General features: G+C 40.0%; 1 protein-coding gene across 1 annotated transcript; it reads left to right on the top strand.

The window, feature by feature from the left end:
- Positions 1–6200: 6200 nt before the first annotated feature.
- Positions 6201–12320, top strand: LOC140105839 (intelectin-1-like). Its single transcript, XM_072129952.1, has 7 exons — positions 6201–6281; positions 7288–7449; positions 8445–8692; positions 9034–9192; positions 10002–10122; positions 10216–10319; positions 11087–12320. The coding sequence occupies exons 1-7, from the start codon at positions 6218–6220 to the stop codon at positions 11237–11239; spliced, it is 1011 nt and encodes a 336-aa protein (XP_071986053.1). The 5' UTR covers positions 6201–6217; the 3' UTR covers positions 11240–12320.
- The last annotated feature ends 1183 nt before the right edge of the window (positions 12321–13503 follow it).

Here is a 13503-nt window from a genome sequence, read left to right as displayed (position 1 = left end):
GTCCATAGTTTCAACTACACTTAATTGTTAATGACTATTAGTGACAAATGTTTTAAGGGTACAAATAAAACCAACCTACACATGGACCACTTCCGAAGAAAGTAACTTGGTGACCTCTCTGCAGGGACTTCCAGATACCTATATAGAGGATAAAGGTTAAAACTGAGAGATGTTACTGGGAAAATTCTCTTAGGAATTAGCTAAAGGCAGTGGTTGCACACTATGGGGCACATTTACGAAGGGTCCGCGGAGCGCATTTCCGTCGAAGGCAAGCCGTTGGACAACTCGACTGATTCGGACTGAGCACGGGATTTAAAATTCAAATTGTGTCGAAAGACAATGCACTCACATACACCAGGAAGAAGAAGGTGAACTCCGGCGGACCTCAGCAGGGAAGCAACACAGGCTGGATATTGGGCGCATTATCTTGGTGAATCATGCCGGACTTCCTCCTCGTCGGAAAGTCCGGATCGGGGATTGCGACACGACCGGGTAAGTAAATGTGCCCCTATATTCTCAACCTGCTGCCTGTTTAAATATGTTCTGCTGGCAATCGTAAGTTAGTCTACAAGATGTCTACAAGGAGTTTTAACTTTGGCTCATCTGAACCTAATAACTTTCACTTCATGCGCCAGCTCCTCCAGCCTATGCAATTTCCTTGTATTGGCAAATAGGGGCTATATTTTCCATTAGCCAAGTGCTTTGACAATCATCCTAAAGCCTTCCATGTATTTGGTGTACTCCATACTGAACTCCATACTCAATACTTTCCAAACTGCCAACTGATCCAAAGTTGCCTCCAATGTCATTATTTTTGCTGGTAAGAACTTGTCAATGGGAGTCTTTGTCTTTGGGAGTATGGTGTTCCAGAGACGCCCCTGAACAGAGCTGCCTATACACAAGACTGTGACTTTTTAGAATCTAAGGTGTCCACTGGTTTCCACCCATGAATAGGTTCTTTGGTTGAAAAGTGTCATACCATACATTATGTAATATTCTATCGGGCTCCTGACCCCGTCCTTTGTGGAATTACTTTGGAGTTATGCACCACAACTACTTTCATGGTGATAATACTCCAGCCATTCATGGCTTCACTTCCTTTTTTATAAAGGGGTAATTTCTTCTCTTCTTCACACAGGTTCTTGTTCTTCTGCTGCCTCACTTGTACTTTGTAACAGGAGACTGGACAACCTTTCAAAACAGAGAAATGTCAGAAGTCCTTTAAGAAGACATATCAGGAAGAAGGATTTAAAACCAAGAACTCTCACATGCAGGTGTGTACCCCCCTCAGGATCTGCTCTTTTAGTTTTTTATGCCATTGTTTTCACAAAAAACGGCCATCTTAAAGGACATCTACCATCAGGATGAAAGACTGTGTGCAAATGAGCCTGAGGGGCTCCAAGCTCCCTAGGTGTTAATGGAGCCTGGAGGCTCATTTCCATACAGTCCTTCATCCTGGTGGTAGATGTCCTTTAACCCTTTCAGGACTCGTGCCTGTTTCATTTTTGCTTTTCTGTTTTTTACTCCCCTCATTCCAAAAGGAAAAACTTTTTTATTTTTACGTTTACAGAGATAGGTGAAGGCTTGTTATCTGTGGGACACATTGTACTTTTTAGTGGCACCATTTAATATTCCACACAATGTACTGAAAGGTTGGAAAAAAAATTTAATTGCTCTACTCGGTACCCATTTCAGCTCAACTATGTCCTTTTTATATACTGGTTCCCAGAACTGTACTCAATACTCCTTGTGTGATTTGTATAATCCTACTATTTTATTTGCCTACTTAGTGCAGCATGTGCATGTGCAGCACCTTACCGTTCCATAGCTGGGAGAAAGATGGAACATGTCCTATCCTTCTCTGGAATACGGCGCCGTGTGCCATATATCACAATGGAGAGCGCTGCTCACCCCCTCCTCCTCTCCCGGCGCCGATGTGTGGCCGCCATACTACGGTACGGTGGGCACACATCATGTGAATGTATACTGTATCATTAAATGCTCTTTGACATTGGCTTGTATTTTCACTGATCTGTTGTTCATGGATATATTATAAAACCTGTCATTGTTTTCATGATTGCGGATCGCGAAAGCCAATAGAAGTCTATGGGTCCGCAAATAAAAACAAAAAACTGCTGTGCGATGTCCGATTGGATTCGGGTCTGCCGCGATACACTAAGATCGTGCGTCCAATTTCCTGCATGTGTCGCTTCCCCTGCTGAGGTCCGCCGGAGTTCACCTTCTTCTTCCCGATGTATGTAAGTGCATGTCTTGTGACACAATTTTAAATGTTAAATCCCGCGCTTAGTATGAGTCAGTCGGGTTGTCCGACGGCCACGACCCCTGATTTGTTTCGCATGCAAGCCGGCGCCAATGCACCACAATCCGATCGCGTGTGCCGAAAACCCGGGGCAGTTCAGCGCAAAACGGAAAAAAAGGCGAAACCCGACGAAAATGCGTCTTACGGACCATTCGTAAATGTGCCCCAATGTGTTTAGCATTGCAGTAAGAATATGTCAGTCAGGGGTAAAACTTATGGCCGTTCTCGCTCTGTGATTAAGCCTGTACAGTGCCAGATTTCACAAACCAGATTGGACTTCGATAGTAATAGTTATAAAGAAGTCCCTTCTTCCCAGCAAAACAGCATCACTGAACTGTAATCATGGGTTCTGTCCTTAGCATTGTGTTTGAACCACGCCATGGATTAGCCCTAACGTCACATGTTGTGTTTGTGACAAGTTCACAAAAACCTATTATTCACATGAAAAGTTAACTTTTAATGGTTGACTGAATTGATAAGAAAATTTGACATAGGAGATCCTACAGTGTGTGTATAGAGATCCCACGCTTCTGCTGACCTTCAGCCCATTCCGCAATTCAATAAAGCTGACAAGTGAACTGCAGGAAGCATCCGGCTTCAAAACTACAAAATATAATAAAAAACAATAACACTTGTACAAGATACTTTGTATTTATTACTTGTTGATTGTCCGCTGTTACTTCCCCTTATACTCAAGCCTTTGTTGGCTCATAAGTATCAAGAATTTATTTGTAAGGTGCAATGTTTAATCTTCCCAGTTATTGCATAAACACTATTGATTTATGTGATATATGACATAGGGCGTTGACCTGAGCTTAGCTATAAAAGTTGGCACCTTGGTATTTGGACCATATTGTCCCAGGAGCGTGAGAATTGGTAAGTTGTACCTCTCACAGGAGTTCACAAGGCTACATAGTGATTCCAGACTATCAGAGCTTATAAGTAGATAAAGTTTTATTGCAAATATTGTTATTTTTTTGTAACACTTTTGAGTTTTATGAGAAACATATAATGCACATATTGAACATTTAAATTATAGTGGACTGTTCAATGCCTGAATTTTAATATTTTAGCAATTACAAGTATAACATGTATCACAAGTTTGGCAACTACATATAGTAGTGAAATAATCCGAGCCCATGTTGCTATAGCTATTTTCCGTTTTTATACATTTTTACGCCTACAGAGATATATGTGGGCTTGTTTTTTACTAAACAAATTGTACTTGTAATTGCACTCTGGAGACACGATTTAAGATTTGGTGCTATGTAGCAGGAAGCTGGATAAAAATTTCCAAATGCAGTGAAAAACCGAAAAAAAACCTGTTTGTGTCATTTACATTTAGAGCTTGGTTTTTACCGTGCAGTCAACACAGTAGTAATTTTTTTGCAGAACAAGCTGATGTTTTCATTAATACTTTGGAACAATTTGGGAACTTAAGAACCTTTTGATGACTATTTATTCAAATTTTAATGGGTGGAGAAATGATGATTCAGTGATTTGGACATCTTGAAGTTTTTTTCCGTGATGGCATTCACCATATTGGAAAATTATTTTTATATTTAAGCAGATCAGCCATTTTGGGATGCGGAGATACCTAGTATGATTATCATTTTGTTTGGTTGTTATTAGTCCAATGAGAAAAGGAGTGATTGTTAATTTTTGGATCTTATTAAACTGTTTTGTAAAATGCTTTTTTGCCATTTTTTAGATCTCCTAGGTTACTTGAACCATAGGGGTTCTAATCACTCATACATTCTAACATCAGGAGGGGGGACAACTATTTGGATCATATGGCGGCACCCTTTTAAATTTGGCTATAGCCGTGATCAGTGCCAGTATAAAACAACAGACAGTTGTTGAGACCTCTACATACAGGGTTAACAATGTAGCGTACATGTTCAGCACCCATCGTTAAAAAGTTAATGGCCCACATTTATTAAAGCCCCTGCACCATTTCTTTTTGTTTGACAGCGGATCACAGTATACAATATAAACATGTATTAGCATCAGTGGCCATACGGGGTGTAGTAGTATTCATGGGAAAAGCACAGTACAAAACGTTTCAGAGTAATCTCTCCAAAACACATCATAAGATCACAATACAACAGATGGCTTACCCATGTTGCTGATCATCACTGCCTGGGATGTCAACAACCCCGACGTATGTTTCGACTGCTGTACAGCCTTCATCTGAGGGTGGAGTCATCAGGGCGAGGAGCCACAATAAAAATACCCAAGCAACCAATCAATACACAAAGCGGTGGTCATGTGATGAGGCGCATCATATGGCGCGTCATAATGCAGCTCATGCGCAGTATATAATGCAAGATCCAGATCAGCGTTGTAACGATACCGTAAGGCTACCGATTGATCTGGTTGCTAGGAAACTAACCAAATTTTCATGGGTATATGTTAAACATTGGCAAGTACCGTATAGAAGTTATAGAAATATGGATATAACATCATGATTCATACCTTAAGCAAAAAATGACAATAATGTGATATATGCAGAAAGTCTCAATAAAACAAATGTATCACAGAGCGCTATCATGTGCAGACTATTTGCAATGAAGTATATATTAACCATCAGTTAGGCCCCTTCCACACTAGCGAGTGTGATGCGATGAACTCGCATCACACTCGCAACGCAAGCTGCCGGGAACGCACGGCCCGAACGCTGCACCGCGGGAGTGAACTGACATGCTGAGTTCACTCCCGCGGTGCAGCGTTCGGGCCGTGCGTTCCCGGCAACTTGCGTTGCGAGTGTGATGCGAGTTCATCGCATCACACTCGCTAGTGTGGAAGGGGCCTTAGTTATGCTCTCACCTTATTTGGTTGTGTAGACTGGCACAATGCATATAGGGGTTTTTTGAACCAGTAGTCCGCAGCCGTAGAGGTAGTTCCTGAACTCCAGGATCTGGGGTTGGTCCACGTAGAATCTGTTTGTCTGGAAGCTATGTAGTCTCCAAAAGTTTCCCCAAGGATTCAACATTGCAAGTCACCAATAGCATGTCATCATCCATATGTAGCCCTTCGATTTTGCAGAGTAAATCTGTTGTATCTTTGGTGTATGAGGGTAGGCTATCTACAATTTTTTTTTTCAAATGGTGGTCTACAAACTTACGTTTTCTGTTAAGCTCCATGTTAAGAAGTGACTTTTTCTTAATGCATTGTGGGATATTGTCTTGTGTGATGCTCTCGCTTTGTAGTTCCTTGGGCATTCTTACTGCTTCTAATTCTTCAACGGTATCAAAGATTTCACTTGGATCTGTGGTGTGAAACCATTTTTTGAACAGTAAGGATCTTCCGAAAATATGAAAATCTTTTATTGCTTAAAAAAATGTCAAAGTTATCACATGGTGCAAAAGTCAAAATTCTCTCTAGAACACCAATTTCAACGTTTGAGTGCAAACTGCTTATGCATGTATTTATAAAGTGGCCACAACACATTTGTGTCGCGGTTGCACTATACCTGATGTGACACAAAATTCTGCACTGTAGGGGGCGTTCTGGTGCTCAGTTGGACCATGCGACACATTTATCATGCAATGTCGGACAGAATTTTGTCTTATGCTCTTTGTTAAAGGTGCACCAAAAAAAGTGGTGCACTCTGTCGGGGCAGTGCAGAGGGCACCAGATTCATGCAGAACGGGCGCCACAAATCCTGAATCTGGGGCCCCCTGCACACTACACAGGCAACTGCACATTTTAAATAAATGTTCTCCTAATATATACTAGTAAGTTGTACAAACTTTCTACTTTTTATCCCAAGTTACATTAAGAATAACAGTCCTGAAGCGCAAATAATGGTCAAAAGGGTAAAATTGTGGGTGGATAACTAATGTAATGTTATTAATTTTCATACTTTTGCTCTATCTTAGATAGTCAGCTAAAATGCTGGTGCATAGCCTCCTAGTGCTCTCCTTAGTACTTATTGGTGTACGCTCTAACAAATGTGGTGAGTAAAATCACTTATAATAAAGGTATGTGCACGATAAATACATTTTGTAGTATTTCTAGAGGTAATAGTAAAAGAACTATTGGCTGTAATAAACATATTTATATTTGTGAAAGTTTTTAGATAAGTATTACTGCATAATGGTGGCAATGATTGATTTACATGTATGACGCTGACATGTAAGACAATTTGACCAGCAGTCTTGACCATACAAAGCTGAAGAATGTGTTTTAACTTTTTGCCTCGGGACAAACCTTCTTAGCAAAACACACATTCACAGCAATTTGTTTCGCTGTTCCTTTGTGAAAATTATATTTTTCATGAGCCTAATGCATTTTTACCTACTTTTCCTTGGTTTTAGTGTAATGTATTGGCCTTAATAATAATAATTGCAAATATGTTTAACCTTACTTTTTTGTGTGGGTTGTTAGTAGCAGGCATGATTGTAAAATATGCATTTGTAGTCCAGGATTGTAGCTAGACACTGTTGTGTGAGGAGCCCCTCCCCTTGACTCTGAGTGAGAGCAGCAGCAAGCTTCTGATTAGATTAATTTATAGCAGAGGGAATTTTGAATGAAGAATTGTTACAGCACAGCAATCTGAGAAAATTCCATGAGTGCTCTAAATCCAGCTACAATCCAGGAATGCAAATGCATTTCACAGTCCTCCTGTTAATAAAAACACACAACAGAGCTGATGGCTTGTTTTCTGCATAACAAATTGCACTTCATAATTCCAAATGCAGTGTAATTGGTGAAAAACGCATGTGTGCCATTTGCTTGTGGGCTTGGATTTTATGGCTTTCACTGTGCGCCCAAAATAACATGTCTACTTTATTCTTTTGCTCGGCGCGATCACAGAGATACCAAATTTATTTAGGTTTTATAGTGTTTTATAAACGATGTCTTGCAGTGGTTAAGGTGCCTAAAGTTATTATTTAATTTAAATGAAAATGGTTGTATGTAAACTAATCCATACATATACACATACTTCTCTTGCTCCTTAGAGCAGGCATCTGTCGCTCAGTTAAAGCAAACCATCCACACTCTCTTATCCTGCTTGGACAAAGATAATGGAAATAATCAGCCATCTAAGTATCCCACTGGTGGCTCAGACTATGGATATAGGAGTTGCAAGGAAATCAAGGGATCAAACACATTTGTTGAAGGTGAGATTAATGCACGTGTGTGTATATAGAGGGAGATATTCTGTTGCACCTATTTCCCATGAGACTTTATGATTTACTTAAAGGTGTTTTCCCGCGAACACAGGATAGTGCAGTGATGGCGAACCTTTTAGATACAGAGTGCCCAAACTACAACCAAAACCCACTTTTAATGTTGCAAAGTGCCAACATGACAATTTGAGCAGTAACCTATTGATTTCTGCTGTACCACAAGTTTCAATCGTATTGGCGTCCTGAGGACACCAATACAATAGAACGCAGGAGACATTTGGATTGTAGCCTCCCTCCAGTGTCCCCTGAAGAGGAAGAATCAGGGGGCCCCAAAGCAAAGGCTCCAATGATTATCCATCTCTGTTCATACCCTCTCACTCCTCCTGTAGTCCTGGCAGCCAAGTAGGTGTCACTTTAAAAGAGCACTGATCATAGCATGTCTTGGACTGCAGTAGGAAGCCTTGAGTCCTATCTGGTAAATTCTGTGCTGGGTGCCCAGAGAAAGGGCTCTAAGTGCCACCTCTGGCACCCATGCCATAGGTTCGCCACCACTGGGATAGGGCCTAACTTGCTGATAAGTGGGGGTCTCAGTGATGAGACCACCCAGATCACAAGGGGACCCCTTGTCGCTCCGTCATCTGTCAGCAAAGTCCCTCTATCCATAGAGTTGGCTTGAAGAAGATTCAATTTCCGCATTGAAACATGTAGCCATTTTACCAATAAACTCCCAAGAGAGACTGCAGCGAAGAGAGACTGCAGCCAAGAGAGACTGCAGCGAATACAAAGGTCTTCACTTATGTGAAGGTTTGGTTCACAAGAGCATTTACATGAGTTCCAGAAGTGTTGTATGTGATTGGATTGGTGTCAGGGCTCTTTGTAGTGCAATTTTATAGGAAATCTTATCATGCTGAAAGGTGTTACTCTACTTGGAATACGTTTCCATGAATGTTTTTTTGTGTGTATGACCCTATTATACTATATTTTAGATGGAATATACACACTGACCACTAAAGATGGAATCTCCTACCAGACCTATTGTGACATGACAACTGATGGTGGAGGGTGGACATTGGTGGCCAGTGTCCATGAGAATAACATGAATGGTAAATGTACGGTGGGAGATCGCTGGTCCAGCCAGTCAGGAAACAATATCCACAACCCAAAAGGAGATGACAACTGGGCCAACTACGCAACATTTGGACGACCTGATGGAGCTACAAGTGATGATTATAAGGTACTTCTACTGCTATAGGTACGGGCAATATAGGTATGGGTCACCATAGAATTTCACAGCAACTACAGAAGTATGTATTCCCCACATTTTGCTAGACCCTGTAAGGGTTTTAATGTGACCTTCAATGCAGATTATATCAATTGGAAAGTTGATACATGTAACATTAATGTGCTTGAAAGACCCCTCTGTGCACTATGCCCAATCTAGGTCTCCATAATACTGTTTCTCTATAACGCAAACCTTCCACGCCATCACATGTTAAATGCATTGCCACATAATTCTTCTCTATATAAAACCAATTTCTGGACAGTCAACAGAAATGTATCTTGTTTCCAAACCAGAACCCAGGATATTATGATATTGATGCTAAAGACTTGGAGTTATGGCACGTTCCAAATAAGACACCATTATCTAAGTGGAGAGATACGGCTATACTAAGATACCGGACAGACAATGGCTTCTTTTCTCAGGAGGGTGGAAACCTCTTCCAGCTGTACAAAGTGAGTAACCAGCAATCCACTGGTGGATAAATTAAGTGTGGTCAAAGGACTATCATAATTGCAAAAGGTGGAGGCCCTATCACTTCAAGTGCAAATTATTTCTCAGGCAATAGAAAAATAGATGTGGCACGGTGTGGGTCCACATCTACTCAGATGCTCTAAATGTTCATAAAACGCACCACAGTTTATACTTACGGACCCAAAGTTAAGTCACACTATGCGTGCCAGCTTATGGGGGAGACACCTACTACCTTTTGAAGAAGATTTGTGCACCTACAACAATAAGGATGAGTACAGCTCTGATTTTCACTGTCTGCTTTTGGTCTTTAATTTGTGCATTCTCCATGAGTGGGATGATTCTATATGTATGCGTTGTCAGTTGAACAACTTGGACAGCTTTGTGCCCAAAGCTATAGAGTATTGTGGCATATCATTATTACATATGTACATGTGAAATTGGAGCAGTAAATAATAAAAAGTGTAACACACAATCTGGTAAAAAACTAAAGGTTGTTGAGGTTGTTTCCCCCTGGTTATTTGTGTCTCCAGTTTTTATGTTTGAAACGGTCTATTCTCTTTACATATTTGTGTACAATTGGTGTTTGATATACCACTGGCTGATCGAGTTGAGTAAATATTTTAGTTAGTGCACATTAAAAGCTACTTTTTAGAAGCGTCATTTGTGCAGATTTTTTGTTAGAAGCACCTAGGCAAGGCATGTGTCCTCATCTGTGCGGATTCTGTACATTTTAACAACAGATTTGTAAATATGTTTACTCCCTACAAATCATAGTATAATTCTCTCTCAGAAATATCCAGTGGTTTACAATGCTGGAGCCTGCCCGACAGATCATGGACCTGCTATTCCTGTTGTCTACGACTTTGGAACCGCCGAGAGAACTAAATCATATTATTCACCAAATGGACAAAGTAAGGTCACTTCCATTTGTACAGCCCTACAGACTATGAAAAAAGTCTTCATCCAGATTAGAAAATAATTGATAATGACTTTTTTGTCTGCAGAAGAGTTGATTGCTGGTTTCGTCCAGTTTCGGGCTATTAATTATGAAAGAGCTGCTTTGGCACTGTGTCCAGGAGTCAAAGTGACAGGATGCAATGCAGAAGTTGTAAGTAATAACCTGTTAGGATGATAAGAATTAGAAGACAAGCATCACCGCCCACCCTGCTTATGTAGTTAGTATTTATGGGACAAGGGATACCACATATCATGGGTCAGTAACCTTTGGCCCTGGCATGCACATATGCTCTGCTGTTCTCGAAACTCCAATGGAAAAGAAGAGAACATGCTGGAAGTTGTAGTTAACAATAGCTCGGGTGAAGGTTGGTGACCACTGCCCTATATCCTTATAATGGTCCTCAAGTTAAGATCAGAGGGTGCAGAGGTTGCAATCGCACCTGGGCCCAAGAGGTTTAGGGGGCCCTTATGGTGTCACTTTCCCGTATGAGAAGACTATTACTATAAACCATACATTATAGTCGGGGGGCTGGCACAGACTTTGCACTGGGGCCCATCAGCTTCTAGTTACGCCACTGGTTAAGATCAATGAATAGTGAGAATGAACTGGAAAATTCTGTTTAGGTTTGTGTAAGGGTGCAAAGCCCCAACTCAACCCCAACCTCCACTGTTATCACCTACGATCGATGCTGGCACTGATCGCAGGTGTTATTTCATGTTAGATAATTTCATGTTACATAAATGTGGGCATTTTGAGGAAGGTCGTTGCGCCCAATTATGTCATCGAGGAACAATGATCCTCCCCAAAATGGCCATTGTGCATTGAAGAGACAGTCAAGCCGAACCCAAATTTCTGACTAAAACTTAGGCATGGATTGGTTCCCAACACCATTATTAAACTAGATTTTACATTTGCAGCACTGCATCGGTGGTGGAGGCTACATCCCAGAGGGGAACCCAAGACAGTGCGGAGATTTTGCTGCCTTTGACTGGGATGGTCATGGAACACATGTTGGATGGAGTAGCAGCAGGGAAATGACTGAATCAGCCGTCCTCCTCTTCTATCGCTAATAGAATATACTGTACATGATTGAAGTACATAGTAAAGACTGGAAAGATTACTGATTCCGCAAAGAGTTACAATAGTTAAAAAATGATTTAATATCAAAACAATTTAAAATTGTAAACTGCATTTAAGTATCTATATTTTACATGTGTTGTATATGACAGCTATACAAATTAAAATTTGGTGTTAAAGTGATTTATACCAAGTGTTATATTAAAAAAAATAATCAATACACTCAATAAAATGCTTATTATTATGATCTTTAAGCATTTAAAGTGTCAGAAAAGGTGAAATTGGCCTTAAAGTAAATCTGAGCTATCACAATAGCCCCCATATTGTTATCAAAATTTTAATATTGCTAGTTCCTTGTGTTCCAATCCCAAACTGCAGTTGGGATTGGTATTGCTGCAATGGAAACATCTGATATAGAAGTAAGTAAGTATTAGAAGTAAATATAGAAGTAAATAAGTATTTGAGGAAGGAGTGTTATAATGAATTAGGTGACATGATCAATGTAGAGTAGGATCGGATGTATGATCAGCCGGCTATAGAAATATAGCCATCATATACAGTGTGAATATGCTGCCATCTAGCGTCCTTGGATGAAAATTGTGATATGAACGAATCAGCAAATATCAAAATATTGAGAGTGAATGATACACTTTGCTACTAGTCTATCAATTATAACCAAGTTCACTAATCACTCACTACTACGCTAAAGAGACAAGTGACAACATCACAAATGAAAAACTAGAACTTAGATTATTTCAATAACAATTTGAGTGTAAATACATACAATTTTATATTGTCATAAATCAAAGTTACTTTTTAATTAATACTTGGTAACTATAGGTCATATATTTGGTGTTCTTAAATAAGCACCCTTTTTCTAAATTATTGTTTGAATAGACTGTTACCAGGGTGTTGTCCCAAAATGACACCCCCCCCCCCTCCACCCCCTTTTTTAAAAAACTTCCTACTGGTGACTAGTGTAAGCTTCAGAAATTCAATTATAATCTTTCTTTTGCTATTCCCTAATTATGATTATCATGTTTTTTGCTAAATAAAGGTTAGGTTTTAAAACATTGTTCTTGTGGCAGGGTGTACTCCTTACAAAAATCCATCAAAGTGTTCTCAAATTTTTGGTCTCCAGTGTATGTATATATATATATAAATATAAAAAGGCGCTGAGAGCGCTGGACCAAATTATTATACAGGGCAATTTGGAACACTAAACCACCAGTCAACAAGGACCTGTGGGTGGTTTAGTGTTTACAACAATATATATTTATTTAAAGCTGTCACTTTCATGTTACAGAGCTATCCATGATGCTATCCCGGCGTTATCCCGGCGATCGCCGCTGGCAAAGCTGTCGGTGGCTTCAAAAAGATGGCGGCGCATGGGCCATCTTGCCAAGGATCGTCACTCCCCGTTACGTCATCAGAGAGCAGTGATCCGTCGCCATGACAGCCTCGGGTCTTCCGAAGACCCGAGGCTGTCTCGTTTTAACCCTTAAAAATTAAAATACAAAAAATTATAATAAAAAACCCTAAAACTTCAAATCACCCCCCTTTCCCTAGTACAGGCGGTCCCCTACTTAAGAACACCAGACTTACATACGACCCCTAGTTACAAACGGACCTCTGGATGTTGGTAATTTACTGTACTAAAGACTTAGGCTACAATAAACAGCTATAACAGTTATCACAGGTGTCTGTAATTAAGATTTATAGTTAATTCTGATTCTTATGACAATCCAACATTTTTAAAATCCAATTGCCACAGAGACCAAAAAAATTTTGACTGGGGTTACAATAATAAAGTATACGATTCCGACTTACATACAAACTCAACTTAAGAACAAACCTACAGAACCTATCTTGTATGTAACCCGGGGACTGCCTGTACTGATATGAATATAAACAGTAAAAACCATAAACATCACTGTGTCCAAAATATAATAACGGTTTTTCACCGCATTTAACCCCGTAACAGAAAATAGCCCCCAAAGTTGTACAGTCCAAAAAATGATATAATTGAAAACGTCGTAAAAAGTTGCAAAAATGACACCACGCACAGCTCTGTAAAATGAAGTATGAAAAAGTTATCACCGCCATAAGATGGCAAATAATTTTTTACAGGAGGTTTTAATTTTTGTAAATGTATGAAAACAAATGTGTTATTCCCATGATCGTACCGACCCTAAGAATAAAGTAGACATGTCATTTGGGGAGCACAGTGAAAGCCGCAAAATCCAAGCCCACAAGA

This window comes from Engystomops pustulosus, chromosome 11 (genome assembly GCF_040894005.1).
Source record: "Engystomops pustulosus chromosome 11, aEngPut4.maternal, whole genome shotgun sequence".
NCBI lineage: Eukaryota > Metazoa > Chordata > Amphibia > Anura > Leptodactylidae > Engystomops > Engystomops pustulosus.
This window is presented reverse-complemented; position numbering and strand designations above follow the sequence as displayed.